General features: G+C 34.3%; 1 protein-coding gene across 1 annotated transcript; it reads left to right on the forward strand.

The window, feature by feature from the left end:
* The first annotated feature begins 277 nt into the window (after positions 1–277).
* LOC145297562 (NADH dehydrogenase [ubiquinone] 1 beta subcomplex subunit 9-like) lies at positions 278–18059 on the forward strand. Its single transcript, XM_080143569.1, has 4 exons — positions 278–435; positions 4609–4751; positions 15850–15905; positions 17567–18059. Exons 1-4 carry the CDS (start codon positions 335–337, stop codon positions 17693–17695), a joined length of 429 nt encoding a protein of 142 aa, XP_079999695.1. The 5' UTR covers positions 278–334; the 3' UTR covers positions 17696–18059.
* Positions 18060–19383: the final 1324 nt, after the last annotated feature.

Below are 19383 nucleotides of genomic sequence, written 5' to 3' on the forward strand. Positions count from 1 at the left end.
GCTCGAAAAGCGGGATCATTTTACGTTAAATTTATATACGAAATTGATCCCCTACTCTAAATTCTATAGGCATTGCTTTCGTTTTTTTTTTTTTCATGGTGTTCACACGTAATCACCTAAAAAAGAAGGAATTTTTCAAGTGGGGGTGGGGGGGGGAGAGATGATTCAGCCAAAAGAGTTAATCTAGAAATTAGAAAAAAAAAACAAAAAAAAACTGAAGAATAAATACTCATAAGTAAATCTTACCCCCCCCCCCAAAAAAAACAATATAGAACGGAGGTAATCGACGGGAAGTGACGTAACGGAAGTTAGGCTATCAGACTGATCAACAATCATGGCGTATCTGCAAACCAGCGCCTTGTCTCACGCTCAAAAAGTAAGAAAGCTCTACAAAGATGGCCTTCGGTTAATTCAGTCGTACTACGGTCTCAATAGGTAAATTCTTGAAAATAATATCTTTGTATTTCAGTTCGTTTTAGCGCACAATATACTCAAATTGTTTCGGATCTTCGACATTTACTTACTATCACAAGCCGGACAAGGTCACTCTTTAATAACCTTGTTTACTTTTTGTCTGAATGAAGTGATATAGCTTAAGATTTCTCATAAATATATTTCCAATGTGTAGCTATTTCTCCACTTTGGCCAGAGTGCGATCCAAATTTAAATTTAATAATATGCGTACAAATTCATTTTTACAACTTTTATACGTCAATGTATACTGTATATTAACGCGTTGTTATTGTTTTGTGTGACTTGTGTGTTTTTGGTACCTCTGCGGCTGCGTCTGCGTGCTATTTTATCATTTTTTTAAAATAGTATTTTCAATTTAAATTCAAGTTTCATAACAATTACAATACACAAAGGTACAAAACGTTGTCAAAAAACAACAAAAAAAACAAAAAACAACAACAAATATATAACAAATAAATGTTACCAAAGGCAAGGTAAGTTACTTTTCTACCTAACTGGATAATGTTTTGTTTTTATTTAATATAAAATGTTTATTCGGTTCGAAAAACGAGTAATGTTGAACGCTGTAGGGGAACAAGAAAAGATTGACCACGATGTCTGTGAAGACTCGATAATCACTTCAAAATAAGAAATAAAACAAAACGGTGGTAAACCCACCCAATAAATGTTACGAAAACATTTATTGGGTTGGTTTCTACCACTATTTTGTTTCATTTCTTATTTTGAAGTGATTATCAAGTCTTCAAAGACATTGCGATCATCTTTTCTTGTTCTTCGACAGGTTCAACATTACTCGTTTTTTCAAACCGAATAAACATTTTACATCAAATAAAAACACAATTATCTGTTGTATATTTGTTTTTTGACAATTTTTTTCGTACCTCTGTGTATAGTAATACAAACCTCGCGGCGGAGCTATCATCTGCAAAGTGAAACGAGTTTATTTTTTTTTTTTTTTTATAATAAGCAAACGAACAAAAAGGTGTGTACAATGCACACGCACACCTTCCTTATATATTTTTTCTTTTCGTTTTCTTTTTGCAATTTTTTCAGCGGATTATTATCGATTGGATACTAATCTACCAGATTATCAAAAACAAAAAAGTCAATATTTAGTCATTTGAAAGGGGTGCTCGGTTTTTAATTACAACGTTTTAGTAAATCGATCCCCCATATTGGAAACGTGTGTGTGTGTGTGGAGAATGGGAGTACAGGCAGCCGTCATTCCCGCGTGCCCCACAAATTAAATTATAAATGAGAGCAAAAGAAGGCAGATATGCCTCCCCTCCCCCTTAAAAAAAAAAAAAAGCAAGAAATAAAAAATAACCCCCCCCCATCTAGTATGGTACAATCTCTTCATATGTACCCCATTTCTTCTTTTTTTTATTTGCTCTTTATGAAAGTAGGTTGCAGTTACATATACATTAATACTTGTTTTTAAATTCATATTCTAATTTTTATCATTTATCTTTTTTAAAGAGAGCGTATTGAATTATATCCAAATCTAAAAAAATGTGTGGAATCTGGGTTTAATCTTCTATGGTTTCCTTTCGCCTGTTGTACCTCATTGCCAAATTTAACCCATAACGGAAAATCTGTAAGAAATTCTGCAGAAATAAGCAGGCTCTTTAATGGATAGTTTGTCCGCCCACAGATTTGTTTGAACCAATCAGATTACATGTTATTACTAACAGCTGAGGATGTCTTTGCCGCCAAAATTATCCTTTCAAATCGCCAGAATTCAAAAAGATGCAGGCTGAAATGGACATCGAATTCTCACTCAAAGCTCAAAATATTGAAATTACTTTGTTACTTTGAGACGTTTTAATGCCCTTATGTTGGGTGAATTATTTTTACATGCTTTGTGCTCTGTGAATCTATTGACTTTCTTCATTATAAATTAATGTCTGCCAAAGACAAAATTAAGCTCTACTATTTGACCTGCCTTGTCCACCATTGGACTGTATCAACAGAGGACTCCTCGAGGCACCACCCGACTTGCAGTATCCATCTTGGAAGATATTTCAACTCTTCAACCTGTGCGCAGTTCTTCGTCGGCAGAAGTGTTCTATCCAGCTTTTATCGAAGATGAACTATTATCCCTTTGGGGATGTTACTGGCCCATTGTAGCAGATAGCTGAAGATGACAAATCTTTTGCAACATGGATCTTTTTGCTTTAATAAAATTTACGTTGAAGTTTAAAAGGTGAGCCTGTTGTAATTTCTGATTGGTTTTCTTCCATTCTGCCAAGGGCAAAACCTATGTGAGGATTTTTTTCACAAATCTTGGGTATGTGCAATTTAAGGGCAGAAACTGATAGAGGAACATTGTTTTGAAAGCCGGCTTATAATTTTTTTTGTAGGTTTCCAATTACTTTGTGTTTGAAAGATTAAAGCCTAAATGTAATCTCTAAAAGGAAAAAATATATTCTTACACGTAAAAACAAAAGTTATAGTGAAAAATGTTTTCACGGCGATGGCAGAAACTGACAAGTTCAGCTAAATAAATTCATTGTAAAAATCTCTTGAAAGATAAATATTAGTTTAGTAGAGACCATTCTGGAGTAAATCCTTCTTAAGAGAAAAATCCAAGTTGTCCCCGATAGTAGCCTCCTACTTCAAAGTGGGACTGTGCCTTGTTTGGGGTGAAAATTGAATAATAAAAAAAAAAAAGACAGATTTACTCTAAATTATGCACAATGTAGAAAATACGCATAAATAGAACTATGCGTCGTAGTGAAATAAAACTAATCATTCAATAAGAAAACGGGGAGAAAAAAAGCAAATAATGAATTAATAAAAGTTCGTTTTTAAAAGAATATGCAAATTAGTTATCCTTTTTGAAGTTGCTGGTATATTCATGACTAAGTTAAAGTTGTATTCATTTCAAAATAGAAAAGAGTTTTAATATCAATGTCAGTATGATAAATAACTCAACAGTTTATATATATTATTTAATTGGAATTCATTATGGAGATGAGTATTATTTATTAATTTATTTATTGCGGACTATTATCCTCATCTTTATTAGTTGTTGTTTCACAGCGTTTCGACCAACTATTCCTCTGGCCTTCGTCAGGTGGTAACTGCGACAGGATAGGAACTCTGAATCTCTCTATATTCTCAGCAATTACTGCCATCCATAGTTGTCGTCTCACCATGTTTTTGGCCAAGTAAGTCTTTGGCCGGCTTTGGGTAGGATTGAAACCGCTTTCTTCAGACAATTCTCACCTGGAACCGTAGAGATTCAACGTCTCTATCCACTACTGCGCCCTGAAGGAGTCCGTGGTACAGTAGATAGAGATGTTGAATCTCTACGGTTCCAGGTGAGAATTGTCTGAAGATAGCGGTTTCAATCCTACCCAAAGCCGGCCAGAGGTTTAGTTGGTCAAAAACGTGGTGAGACAACAACTATGGAAGGCAGTAATTGCTGAGAATGCAGTTGGGAAATTCGAAGTTTCTATCCCGTCGCGGTTACCACCTGACGAAGGCCAGAGGAATAGTTGTCCAAAACATCGTGAAACAACAACTAAGAAAGATGATAATAGTCCGCAATAAATAAATCAACAATTCATGTATAAAATATATATAAATGATCTTGCATTTGTGTGCGGTATAGTCTCTACCAAACTACGGTCAATTTTTGGTCTACAGACTTGAAACTTGATATAAAGAGGATTTGGACTTGTGGAATAAATTTGATTTGGTTTATAGCTGGTAAAAGTAGCTGCTAAGGGGTTAAAACTAAAAATTGGAACTTGGTAGGCGTAAATTGACTTAATGTGTATCCTCCATGCATGCACAAATATACATTTATGTTTAAGTTAGTTAATTAATTAAGCTTTCATATGCATCTTGTTTTAGCTCAGAGGGTAGGGAATAACATTGGAGACCGAGCTGATGGCACCTAAGTTATATATATTTTTTCTTTTCAACTTTTTAAATTGCTAATATATATTGAGTACAATATAATCAATATAGAATTGGCTCTATAATATTAAATATGAAATATGCATAAAAAATATCATATTTAAGCATATTTTATGACCAGGTAAACACTGGGTAGTGTGATTTCATTGTTTCTTATATTTTATTGTTTTCGTTAAATTGCGTTTTCCTGTATTTATTTTCCAGAATTACTCTGAGATATGAAAGTGTATTACTCAGAGCCAAGTTTGATGCAAACAAAGATGAGATTGATATGACAAAAGCTAAAAAACTTCTTAATGATGGAAACCACCTCCTCTGGAAATACCAGCATCCTCAACCATTCAAATGTAAGAAATTTCACTTTACTGTATTTTTGTCTTTAGTTTATGCATATTTGATCAAACACTTTAAACATTGAACCCTTTTAAATTGTACCAATTGTACTGGGGCTGCTGTATTGCCATTTGGTGAATGGATTCTGGACCATGCAGTAGTCTCTGGTGGGGCCTCTCGATGCTATACTAGTGGGTAATTGTTACGGTTTTACCTTATGTGCTACAAAAAAAATTTCCTGTCTTTTTTTCTTACTTTCCCTTTCTAACTTGCTCTAACCAAGTCTGTCGACCTGTTCCACAAATCCCAAAACCTCAACATGAATTATCTCCAGAAAAAAAAAAAACACGAAAAAATCTAGAATCCCATCCTCCAACGTAGACCCTTACTACCATGTCTCCTTTGCTAACATAAGGGGTCTACGTTCCAACCTTCCAGAGGTTGAAACACAATTACAGGAGATGAAACCGGACATATTTTTCCTAAGCGAAACTGGCATAGGGCTGACCACTTCCTTAGATGAGTTCATAATTAATGGATACTCTAACTTAACATCTAAATCTGACTCCCAAGATCGCCTTGGGCATGGAATATGTGCCTACATTAAAGATGGCTTTCCGTGTGGTAGGGATATCTCCAGAGAAGACCCTAATTTACCTTATATGTGCGTCCGGGTTGCACTTGCTTACACCACTGCATTTATATTTGCCCTCTATCACCCCCACAACAGTGGAGTTACTATCTTTAAGCGCATATCTGAGAAAATTGACCATACCCTGTCTGCTCATCCTTCGACTAACATTCACATCTGTGGTGACTTCGATGTCCACAATGTGGAATGGCTGACCCATTCAAACAAGACAGATGATGAGGGGAGGTTCTGTCCTGGTTTCTCCATTGCCTATGACCTCACTCAGATTGTTCATGAACTCACCCGTGTGCCCGATACTACCGATCAGTATGCAAGCCTTCTAGATCTTTTTCTCACAACTTCCCCTGAGCTATGTTCATGTTCAGTTCTATCTCCTTTGGGATCTTCCGACCACTCGGTCGTATCAGTTAAGATAAAAATGAAATGCAACAAGTCTTCAGGCGTACCTCTCCAACGTACAGTATATCAATACTATATGGCTGACTGGGATAGCTTCCATACATTTACATCTGATCTACCTCTGCATTCCATGTTTAAAAAGGATGTGTCCTCTATAGTATCAGACCTTACTGAATGGTTAATTGTAGGTATAAACCGATTGATACCATCTAAAAAATTCCAACAAAAACTTAACAGCCAGCCATGATTCTCCCCAGAATGTGCTGCTGTCATCGCACACAGAAATCACTTTTTCCGTAGCTACCAATATAATAGATGTACTGAGACTAAAGCTGCTTTCAGGACTGCCAGCACCCACTGTAAAAGAGTAATAAAAAATGCAAGAGAGCTATATGCTCAGTCTGTTAAATCCAAAGTAGCTGAGCAGCGGCTTGGTTCTCACCAGTTGTAGCAAATAACAAACAGGATCCTGAACAGAAAGAAGCATGTGTTCTATCCCAACCATCATCAATGGACCTGAGATCATTTCGTCAGCATCAGACAAAGCCAAACTATTTGCCATGAACTTTGCAGCTAATTATACCCTACATGATGAAGGCCATCAACTCCCAGTATTTCCTCCTATAACAGACAACACGCTATGCAACATACAAATATCTGTGCGATTCCAGTAAAGCAACTGGCCCTGACGGCATTCCAATTATAGTGTTGAAAAAGCTTCAACCAGAACTTGCCCCCATACTTACAAAACTGTTTAAGCGTTGTCTTAAGGAGAAGTGCTTTCCAACACCCTGGAAAACCTCATCAGTATGCCCTGTATTTAAGAATTCAGGTGACAGGTTATCTCCTCTCAGTACAGACCAATAAGTCTCCTGTGTGTCATAAGTAAATTGCTGGAATCCATATTAAATAAAGAAGTAGTAAACCACCTTAGCAGAAATAACCTTCTTAGTGACATGCAATATGGTTTCCGTTCTGCTAGATCTACAGCAGATATGCTAACGGTTATATCTCATTGGATTAGTGAATCTCTCGACAAAGGCTTCCTTTCTAGGGCAATTGCTCTTGACATATCAAAGGTATGGCATAAAGGCCTACTTCACAAGATTTCCAGCTACAGTATAACTGGAAATGTTTTCTCAATTATTAAATCATTTCTCTCTGATAGGCTCATAAGAGTAGTGGTTGATAGGCAGAAATCAGAAGCCCACAGTATTAATGCTGGTGCTCTTCAAGAGTCCATCCTGGGCCCAACTCTCTTCCTGATCTACATCAATGATCTCCCAAAACACATACTCAAATCATTTGTTGACATCTATGCTGATGACACGGCCATCTATGGTAACACATCAAAGGGCGTAAATGACAAATTTCTCTCTCCTCTGATCTTGAGCACGTGGTACAATGGGGGAAGAGGTAGCTGGTTACTTTTAATGTATCCAAAACCAAGCTTCTATCTTTGCATCATTAACACCCAGATCCCCATCTGGCATCAATTGAAATGGATGGCTCTCGTCTTTGGGAGGCTCCATGTTTTGATAAGCTTCTGGGATTGACCTTTACTCCTGATCTGAAATGGAACATGTACATCAAATCTGTTGCCAAGGTCGCTGGAAAATGGTGAGATCCTTCTACCGCTCCAGTAGATATCTCACTGCTGATGCAATTCTTTATCTATATAAAAGTACGTCCAAGGATGGAGTACTGCTACCATATCTGGGCAGGAGCTGCTAAAAACAGCCTATCCTGCCTTGACAGAGTACAAAATAGACTTTGTAGCCTAGTGGAGGATGCTCTTTGCTCTTCCCTGTAACCTCTCTCCCACAGAGACGTTGCAAGCCTGTGGTTGTTTTATCGTTATTTCCATGGTAAGTGCTCGTCTGAGCTCCAATCTCTGGTCCTCCTTCGCCAATCTTTCACGAAAAACTCCCTTCTAGCTGAAGCCGCTGTCAGTAATTTTCCCCACTCTTTTTCTGTGCCTAAATCAAAACGTAAATTCCATGAACAAAGCTTCTTTCTTAGAAGTGCACGCCTGTGGAACTCTGTTGCATCTCCCTGTTTCCCACTTGACTATAACTTGGATGTTTTCAAGTCCAACATAAACAAGTTCCTGATGAACGGTCCTCTTAAGTAAGACACTTTATCAGATCTCCATTACTAGCGATTACTACGATATTATCCCATTGATCACTAGACATGCAATAACCCTTATCCCCGAGTGGCCTCCAGGCCTTGATAAGTGGTGACTTGTAAAAAAAAAAAAAAAATTATATTGCAGTTTCCATTTTCCAAGTATTAACTATTAGATAAAATATGCTTCGCAAGTGTTCACACTGATATTCATATAAAGTAACGTTTGAATCAGTAAAATTAAATGAAAAAAATAAAGAAAAGTGTTATGAACACTGGCAAAGCATAATTATTTTTTATGAAGTGTGTAAGCTCATAAAATATATTGCATATATTTTTAGTATTTATTCTAACCGTACTTAAGTGATTATAACTTTGAGCAATTAGACTGATTTTCCCCAGACTGAAACATAAATAATTCTGTGTAGCTAATGATTCCTTATGGGAATGAAATGTGGAACTCTCTGAGTAACTTAATTGTGATATTTATATTTTCATAACTTATATATGTATTGCTGCCAAAAAGAAAGTTCGTACTTGTAATTTTTCAAAACCACAAATTTATGCTAAATTGAATGCAACTTTTTAAACGACCTATACCTCATTTGATTCGTTTTTTATTCCTCTATAATTTTCCCTGTTCGTATTTGACTTTTAATTGAAGTATTCTAGTGTTAAGGTCAGTTTAAAAAAATAACTTCAAATCGAGAAGGCAAAAAGAAACTCTGCACAATAGAAAATTGTTATTTAAATGTAACTTTAGAACATCAATGCAACAGGAACACAATGAACTAATTATTTAGTAGCATAACCCTTCTGCAATTTGACAGTATGCAAATTTTGGGGCATTCTTTTGAATTAGCCTGCGGCAGTACTTCAGTGAAAGGACATCCCACTTCTCTTTTATTTTTGTCCAAATTTCCTCCAAATTTGAAATTTTATCATTGTGTAGCTGTTTCTTGATGTAATGCTATATCTTTTCGATAGGATTGATGTCTGGAGATTGTGCAGGCCAACTCAAACACGGAATATCATGCTCTTCAAGAAACCTCTTGATATTGCTAGCTATGTAAATGGGAGCATTATCCTGCATGAAGATGGGATTATCATCCAAATTTCGGCCAAAGTAGGGTAGAAAATGCTCAGTCAACATATTAATGTACTTGGTCAAATTAATTTGACCTTGCAAGCGACCTATAGGCATTGGTACTAATAATGCCCCATGCCAAAATTGAACCTCTACTACCTTGCAGCATTGAAACTGTACACCTAGGATTAAATTCCTTCCTTCAACAGACATACTGCCTACCATCACTGCCTAGCCTATTGAACTTTCTTTCATTGCTAAAAATCACTTTTGACCAATATGAAGAGTCATGATCTTCATTGCATCTGACGAAGTCCAGACAGTGCTTTCTGTTCTTTACGGAAATCATTGGCTTGCGTCTTGGAACACAACCACACAAATTGACTTCCTTAAATCTGTTCTTAACTGTAGAAACAGAGCACCTTTTGACAAGATTACACTGTTGGATTTGGGGAGCTGTTTCAAAACTGTTTCTGAGACTGCAGATCTTGATGGCATTGTCTTCCCTATAAGAAGTAACTCTAGAACGACCAGATTTAGGAGCATCATGAACACTGCTGGTGTTTAGGTCCTATTGCACATTCATTTGTACTGTTTTCTCATCACATTTTCATCTGCGACCAATTTCTTGATTGGATAAACCAGAAAAGGGGAGATTTATGAGCTCCTGACGATCACTAAGAGAGACTCTGGGTATATGGACTAAATGTTACGTTGGATAACCTAGAACAACAACAAATACGATTAGAGATGCTAAAAGGTGGATATTTTAAGCTAGTTTTAAGCTCATCTGTTGCTACGGAGTTTCTTTTTGTCTTCTTGATTTGAAACTAATTTTTTAAATTGACGTGGACACTAGGATACTTCAATTAAAGTCAAATATGTACAAGTAAAATTATAAAGGAATAAAAGGCGAATCAAATGAGGTATAGGTTGTTTCAAAAGTTATTCAATTTAGCTTAAATTTGCGGTTTTTGAAAAAATTACAAGTGCAGACTTTCTTTTTGGCGGCACTAATATATATATATCCAGGCTTGAGATGTTCAAAAGTAGGGACTAATGAACACGAGATTGTTAGATAGTGCTCAATAACAAGAGCCAAATATTTTATTATTTATTCGAAGGTAAACAGTTACATTTGGTTGCTAAAAACAGCCATCTGTTTCAGTCAATGAGTTAGTTCAGATGACCCTGAACCATTCGATGCTATAGAAAAAAGGCCTTTTTTTCTATAGCATCGAATGGTTCAGGGTCGCCTGACAGTCTCATTGATAGAAACAGATAACTGTTTACCGTCAAATAAATAATTAAAAAAAACTGAATCGGAAAAGTCTGAGTCGCACGATGATGTTTGCTCTACACAGGTCTGAGCGCTTCTTTCTTAGAATTGCCTGCCTATGGAACACTGTTCTGCTGGCTTGCTACAATATCGTTGCCTTCAAGTCCAATGTAAACAAGTTCAGAAAAGTATGACGATGTTCACCCTACACAAGTCTGAACGCTTATGCCCACTCCCCCCAGCGACCTGCTTTTATGGTGCCCAGGCGCACCTCAAAATCATGACGCGATTTTTCAAGAACTGTTTGAGACCATGGGCATTAAAAGACCACGATCGCCATCTTGGATCTTTTCGTTTTTCCTTCTCAGCCCACACGACAGACAGACACGAGCACGTTTTTGTGGTAAGCCTTCTCTATTTTATTCACAAAAACACATATATATATATATATATATATATATATATATATATATATATATAATGAAAATATATCGCAAGTCATGCAAAGGTTTCCACACATACACATACACATATATATATATATATAATGAAAAAGGAAAAATAATAAAAAATAAAATTGAATACATTGCAATATTTTTTAATTCATCTAAAATTCAAAGAATTATAATAAAGAAATTGTTTATAAATTTCCCTATAATTTTGGATATTATGATACTTTGTGGACCATCGTTTTATTTGAGTTGGCTTTTTGGATTTCATCATATCTCAATCACTCCTCAAATTACAGAATTGATAATTTTAGAACCTTATAGAGTATAATTTCTTCAGACTTGTTAACTTTTTGGATTTTATGATAATTGCTTCACATTGCAGATATTATTGAATATTGCAAAATACATTTGAATGTAGTTGGGTGGTCCTCGATGATGATTGCTGTCTTCATTGTCGATTTTGGGGTTCTTGCTCATCAGATGAGCTCATACAGCCACCCCCGACCTGTTATCTGATCCTACTTGTAAAGATTTGTGCTATTGTTCTCTTTGCAGATTTTATAATTCCCCCTCTTCTTCCCATTTGCGAGTCGGCCAATGAAAAGGAAGCATGTCCCCCCCCCCCCAAAAAAAAAATTAAATCTAATAAATTACTATGTTCTTATCAAGTTGATTCATTTATTGGGTCGTTTAATCTAACCAAATTAATTTAAAAAAAAATTATTAACACTATTGTATGGGCTGACGGATTTTAACTTGGTTAAACTATAACAATACTATCATAAATAATGGATGGAGTTTCAAATTACTAAAGTTAAAATACATAACCAAAACTTTCGGATGCCATGCTGGTTATAAATGTGGTCATATATTACAACTGTACTTGAATTATTCACACTTGGATTCCAAATTCTTTCTTTGGCTTCAGATTACTATTTCATTACAGTTATATAATTCAATACCGATTGTAGGAAAACTTGAAACGTATATGAATATTAAAAATATTTATTAAATAATAATTGTGTGTGTGTGTGTGTGCGCGTAAGAGAGAAATTTGAATTTGTGACTAGACATTAAATAAATGTTGCTGATAATCATTAATTTTGTATGAATCAGCTGATTATTGTTGACATCCATTTCTCTGATATCTTTCTAGTTAGAATTCTTTTCTAGAAAGACATTGTGTAAGATCACGTAAAGGTTTGGCAATATCCCAAATGAAAATGTTTCTTTGGAATGAACTGGGGTTGAATCTGGCATATCCAGGTTGTCAGTCTGCATTGTTAACCACTGTCACCTCCCTGATGCTGAATGTTAAAAACATCCAAAATGTTTGAAGATAGAAAAAAACCTATAAATCTATATAGAATGCAGAAAAGGAAAAGAAATATCTCCTGGAAATAGTAAAGATGCAGTTATGTCTGACTTCCCTCCCCTTTTTTACTTGCTAACTTTCGTGTGATGGAACAGATGATGTGAAGTCCGAGCAGGAAATCTAACCCCAGCAGATCTTCATTCATGACCAGTATCTCTACTACTATGGAAATCCTCTTATCCACCTGTAGATCGACCTTAGCTGCGCTCCTGCTGGTTATGCTCTTTCCGTCAATGATTATCACCTCTGCCTTGCATCCATTTGGTGGACCACAAACCGAACGCTTCATAAGAGACTGTTCAAACTGAGTCAATCAATGCAACACGCATCACTCCATTGACACACACACAGCACTGGCAGGTTGGTTTTCATTTTACCTGGAACGAGAGTGGCACTTGCATCTCACTTCTGTCTCTGTTTATTGGATATTTTTATGTGATTTGGTTCTCCTTTTGGCATTTGTAACATTGGAGTGTTGGCTTACAATGTTGTGTCAGTCATTCAAATTGGCAATGCTTAGCCAGATGTTTGAGCCTGAAGCAAGTAAAACAATGCAGCGAGTTCTCTGTGGGCTTGGGTAGAGGGACTTTTTCTGTGACTGATTGGTTGATAGTGGCAGCAGCTCTTTCATTGTTGTGACAACCCTTGTTCGGCTGAGCAAGCTTTCTGTGTGGATGTGGTCTATATCAGCAGAAGTCCGTAACAACTCCTGAGTATGGGCAAAGAATTAGGGCATAAAAGCATACTTCAGTGTCTAGCTGGGGACTCCTCCGAACAGGTTGGAGAATTTCGTCAGTAGCTCGTAAAACTCATCTACATTCATCCGAACGTAAGATGTTTCTCTAAAACTGCTTGTACGCCTAGCAGGAGTCAAAAGCAAATGTTCTGCACAGCACATCTTTTCCCCGAGTCACGTTGATCTTATCTAAATCTGACAGTTGCTGGTAGGTGTTGAAGGTCCCTCCGGTGAGTTGTATGGACTTTTTTTCCCCCCAAAGAGTTTGCAAATCGAGTCCACATTTTCCAATCAGTCTACAATAGATGTTGCTCTGTTATGTTCTAGTACAAATTTTAGGTTGAACCTTCCCTCAGTCATAATACTGGAGCATCTTTTGTTGGGTTTTTTGTTTCGTCTTCTACTTCTTCATCCTCTAATTTTTCTACATTGGCTGTCGGCACTAAAATGGACATGTGGGGATCTGCTGACTCAGAAACGAAAACTCTTCACACTCAGAAATTCTGAGATCCATGCTTATGCAAATGATCCATGCTTATGCAAATGAGTATGCCTCGTCACACATTGTCTACAAATATATAAGAAAAAAGATGTAGAGAAACAAACATTAACTCTGTGTAATATCAGAAAAAAATGATTATTCCAATACATTTCTGTAAATTTAGTTATATATATATATATATATATATATACACACACACACACGGGAGACAATTCTAATATACAAATTACCTCCCTTTTTTTTATTTATAGTTTACAATATACTTTAAAATAAAAAATAACTTGTTCTTGAAAAGAATATACTTAGAATTAAATGTAAGGAAAGGATAACTATTTTCTGTGAATTTCTTTGATACCCACTGTTAATTGCAGGTTAATATAAAATGTTAAAATAAATCAAATGAGACCTTCATTATCACATCAAGTTAAATAAGAGAATACCGAATGAAGATATTTAGGGAATTATCAAGCAATTTACAAATTTCTGGGTCCTGGATATGACCTTAAACTATCTGATGGTGAGGCCCTAGCTTGCAAGCTTTGGGGAGTGTGGAGCCACCCTTTAATTGCCATTGCTTCCCAGGTCCACTCTGACCCAGAGTGGTGGTACCTGTTAGGGTCCCAACTATGGGTTAAATAGAAACCGACTTGAAAACAAATAACAATTAGTTATAAGTAGATTAGTGAATCTAAAATTTTGGAAATTTTGAAGATCAAATATATCTTCTCTGTTCATTATTTTATTCAACTCATTTATTGCAAATATCTGCATTTTATCATGAAAAGATAATTCTCAAAAGGTATCTAAAATGAAAAACAGACTGAAACCTGAACATTTAAAATTTTTAAATTTAAATGAAAAATTGGTAATTTTACATTTTATCATAAAAAACACTGATTTATTCAGTACTAAATTAGTTTTTTAAATTTTAAAGATAAAGCGAGTTCTTTAATTTATACATATCTTTAAACATTTTGTAAGTAAACCAGTTTTAATTGTAAAATGTAATTTAAGTTCAGCTATATTTACAAAAACTTTTACAATTTAACAATTAGTTATCTCCCTTGAACAAATGTAAACGTAGCCACGACCGACATATGAATGTATATTTTTGTCAATCATGACTTATCTCGATATTATGCTTGTATTTTTTAGCAAGACATTTGTTAACATTAAACACTAGAAGGATTGACTTAGAAATTACAAGCATTAGCCAATAAGAATGTAAGCAGACGTGTATATTTTTTTTTTGAATATAAATTGGAAGAAAATTAAACTATTTAGAAAGCCCCCCCCCCCCCCAAGAAAGAAATAGAGGAAGACAATGTTACTAATTTATTGTTGTTGGAAAGAAAGGAAATATTTCCTGGCTTGTAAAGATTCCTTCCTTAACCATTAAACAGTAACACAAAAAAAAAGCTTTCTTTACAACTTTTCTTCCATTTTTTAAAAAAATCTTTTCATAAACACACAAAAAAATTACAGAAAAACTTTCTTAAGTTTTATTAAAAAACTTTTAGTCCAAACTAAACAAAAAAAAACATTGAAATAAAACAATATTTATCCAAAAAAAATTTATTCTTACAAGCAGAAAATAAATATTTCTTCATTAGACTTATAGTAGGTTCATGTTATCTTTTTTTGTATTTATTGTATTTCCATGTTTTTCTGTTTACCATTTTATCATTTGCTTGTAGTGGTTTAACAGTTAAGGAAAGCTTGACCGGCTGTTTCTGGTTTTTTCCATCATCTGCCAAGCACACCAAAAAAAAAAGAAAAAAAGAAACTGTTTTCTTAAGTTTCATAAAAGTTAAATATATTCTCAACTATGATTTCGCTCGTATGAAATATGAGTCTATGGTCTCCTGTATATTTTTCAATAAGATTTTTGGTGCAGTTGATTAATCAATTGCAGTAATAGTGTTGCAGAGTTTGAGGTTTTTGAAAGAATCAGTCTGACCTGTATGAATGCTAAGAATCGGTCAGATATTTTAATCTTTGAAGAGTCAACAAACTTTCTGAATATTGAAAGACTTTAAAGAGTTTGAAGTATGAATTGGTTTTAATGGCAACATGTTTTGTTTGCTAATAATTAAAACAAACAAATAAATAGCATGTTTTAAGTAGAAATCAAATAAATGTTTTGGAAGTTAGGCAAAAGAGAAACTATGGAAAATGGTGGAATGCCTAAAAGTTTTCTGATAATCAGAATCAAGAGATAAACTGATGTTGCATAATTTGTGCTGTCTGTTTTCTCTTTCACAAAAAAAAGGTAATTGCTTGTTGAGTCAGTGTTTATGAGCAAGTGATCTCAACTTTCGATAAAATTTGAAGTTCATGCTTCCGAGAAAAGAAAAGGCAAATGATTGAATAACAATTGAATAAATCCATTACATTACATCGTCTTTATTGGTTCTTGTGCTTTTATACTTTTTTACATTTTTTTCATTCATGTATTGATATAAAGTTGCAAAAAAATAAATTTTCTTTGCTTTTTTAGATGCTCATTCTCCTGGTGGAATCTGTTACGGTCGAGAACCTCATATGCCTGATTGGGTGAGATACTTTTTCCTTAGTGTTTTATTTCTCATACCTCTTATTTTCTACATATTTCTCATTCATTCTATGCCTCATTAAAGTGCATTAACAAAGTAAAGTTAAATAGTGAAATAGTTTCTGAACATTTCTGATTTTCAATTAGTTACAGTGAAATTGTTTGTGGCAGTGTTTCTGCTTCTGAACAACTTAGTTTTACCTATGTTTTAGTCACAAAATAAAAATATTAAATTAAAACAAACAAAAAAATAACATGAAATACGATAATTATACCCACAAAACGAGACAACTGGAAAGAAAACTTGGCCAATGTATGAATAAGGAAGATAACTCCAACTTCTATCCTCTTTTTTGATTACTTTCAAATTATTGCAACTTGGTCTTTAATATAAAAATGTGGTAAAACTTGAAGTTACCGCCCTTGAATTATTTATGTACCCTGCCACGTTTCCTTGCTCAATCGTTTTGTTTTGTCTGTGTTTTGTTTGGACCATTAACTACCTGCTATAACACTTTTTTTTTTTTTTTTTTTTTTAGCAGCCAAAGCACGATCTGTAACTCTGTAATTGAATTATAGAGGTCCCTAAATAGTGGAAGGCCTTCTTTTCTAATAGTTTCTTCCCATGGACAGCTAGATGTTGGAATTTGGAATTCCCTCCCAGTTTCTTGCTTCCCTGACTTTACTGACATGCAGAAGTTTAAATGTAATATAAACTGAAATCTTGCTCATCTCCTCTAGACATGATCCCAATTAGTAGCCCGTTGCATTGTTTGGAGTGAATGTGAGTAAAAAAAAAAAGAAAAAAGTTTATAAAGAAGAGATTAAATTTTGTTTACATTCAAATTTTATCAAAACCCTCCAAAAAAAGTTATCACAAGTTGAAATTTTTATCCATTTTCACACAAACTGATGTGTGATTAATTGTAATCGATTCACATCCGATTTTTTAAAGTTTAATAAAACCACACCTTATAGAGATTGGAAAGAAAGCTAGACAACGCATACACCCATATGCTACAAACAGTGTTAAATATATCTTGGCAAGATCATCCCACGAAGCAACAACTTTATGGCAACCTACCTGCCATATCTACTACCATCAGGGAACGAGTGATTTGCCGGTCACTTTCAGAGAAGCAAGCAAGAACTGGTGAGAAATGTATTGCTGTGGTCTTCATGGCACAGATGCACGAACTTAGGTTGATCTAGATCCACATACATCCAGCAAATTGCACATAATGCCAACTGTGATGCTGAAGATTTGAGACAGCTGGTGGAAGACAGAGAAATCTGGAGAGAGAGAGAGGGAGAGTTACATTGGTCCAGGCAAGGAGCCCGACCAGAAAACCACACAATAGCAAGTTATACATGCTAAGTTATACTATAAAACGATTAAGAATACTGCGTCTTTAATTTCGTTTAAAAGATCTTGAAAGAAAGGCATCATAAAAACTCCAGGACAATGTTTTAATAGGGTACAGCCACTTGGCATACACTTTCTTTTTGTTTTTTCTATTTGCTATTCTTGATACTGCAGTTTTTCATTCATGACTTCTTTCCATAAGTGGCTATAGAAGTAGAACAAAGCTTCTTATTTGCTTTCAAAATATGATTCTCCTTTTTTGTTCATATTCTAATTCTTCAATATGTTTATTTTCAGATATTGGACACGTGGTCACCTGAAGAAAAAGCCCGCTATCCCGAATATTTTGCCCGTCGAGATATTCGTAAAGAAGAATATATACAAACATGGGAAAAGAAGTACGGCAAACCAGAACTAGAGCATTGATTGTTTAAAAACTTTAGAAAATGGACATTTGCATTGGTGATTGGTTTCGTTGAATTTAGTGACAGTTATCAAATTTGAAATGATGCTGAAAATAAAACAAAAAAAAAAAAATTTATATTCTTTTGTTCTTTTTCTTGAGATTGTTGTTTTTATACTTGTTAAAATCTTACTTGATTTGGCATTCTTGAATGAATTTCTATCAATAGCGTCTGAAACGAATGTACACCTTTTGTAAAAAAAAACAATGAGAGAAAAAAAATTATGCTTCACCAGTGTTCTTATATAAAATAATATATCAATCGGTGAAGTTTAAAAGATTTTTTTTTTTAAGTTGGAAAGTTTTAAAAAGATAAAGAAAAGAAAATATGTATAAGTCTATATAGAAAGGACAGGAAAAAAACTAACACAAAAAAGGAAGAAACCGTCTTCATGCAAATAGATTGGAGGGGTTGCCTGAATTCCTGGAAATTGCTTCCTCAATTTCCATAAATGCTTGAAATGGATCGGTTTTGCAAATGTTTTACTTTGACGTGTATGAATACTTGTTGCTATTTATTTACAAGTGAAAGATTCTTAAATATTTTTTTTTATATTACTTGACCTCCATCTCACCCTACTAGCAACTTTGTCATTCTTTTTAGTTTCTTGTTTTCTTATTCAAGATTTTTTTTTTTTTCACGAACAATTGTTAATGAAAAGGGAGGCAACTTTTCATTATTTGGTGCTTGTTAAGCTATAGGTGACGAATCGAATTTTTAAATACTTCGTTTTAAGCCAAAAAAATATTACACACTTAATTGCCATGTCGAAAATAGTAATATATTCAAAAATTACGAAAATTCGAGTAGAACAAATTCTGTTGTAGTTTTAGTAAAAATAAAGTCTATCGCTATAGACAATAAATATTGCAGCTATGAAACGAGTAATCTAAAATATTTCTTTCGGAGTTATATCCCCTGCTTTTAATACTGCCTATTTTATAACTTGTGAGAAAAATGCAATTTTACCCAATTTTCCGTAAAAATTACTTTCAACTAGAAATAAATTTTTACTCAATTATTTTTTCGTAATTTTTGGATATACTACGATTTTTGGTATGACAATTAAGTACGTAATGTTTTTTTTTGCTTAAAGCAACATAATTAAAAATATCTATCAGTCGACTATATCTTCATAAGCACCCGTTATTTTAATGTTACCATTGTGCTGTTAGAGAACAATATTCAACCTTGTTAGTTGCCGTGTTGGTGTATCATCTTTTTTAGGTGAGTATAATTTTTGTCCGTATATTTAGGTTTATCAAAAAGAATTTAGAATGGCATGCATGATCTGCTCATTACTGATCGGAACTTGAAACTTTATTACAAAAATTATCTTTCTTATTTATCTGTTCTTTTAAAACTTTAACCAACAAGGGTGCTTATGCAGAATACAAATTGTGCTGAAATAATATTTAGAAAACCATTCTTAACATTGGGAGGGCGTTTTGCAACTATTCTGTACTTTTCATCTTGCAGTAAACAAAATGTACCATAAAAATTGAATTAAATTTGAAAATCCTATCTAAAAAAAAATTTAAAAAATAGCATCCTCTCTGTTTTGCATAAACATTTTAACAAGATTTAATAAGGAATTAAAAAAAAAAAACTGTCAGATAGTAAATGCCTTGTGACCCGTTGGGTCAATCT

The sequence above is a fragment of the Euprymna scolopes genome, chromosome 18, assembly GCF_053919585.1.
Source record: "Euprymna scolopes isolate OS-2025 chromosome 18, ASM5391958v1, whole genome shotgun sequence".
Classification (NCBI taxonomy): domain Eukaryota; kingdom Metazoa; phylum Mollusca; class Cephalopoda; order Sepiida; family Sepiolidae; genus Euprymna; species Euprymna scolopes.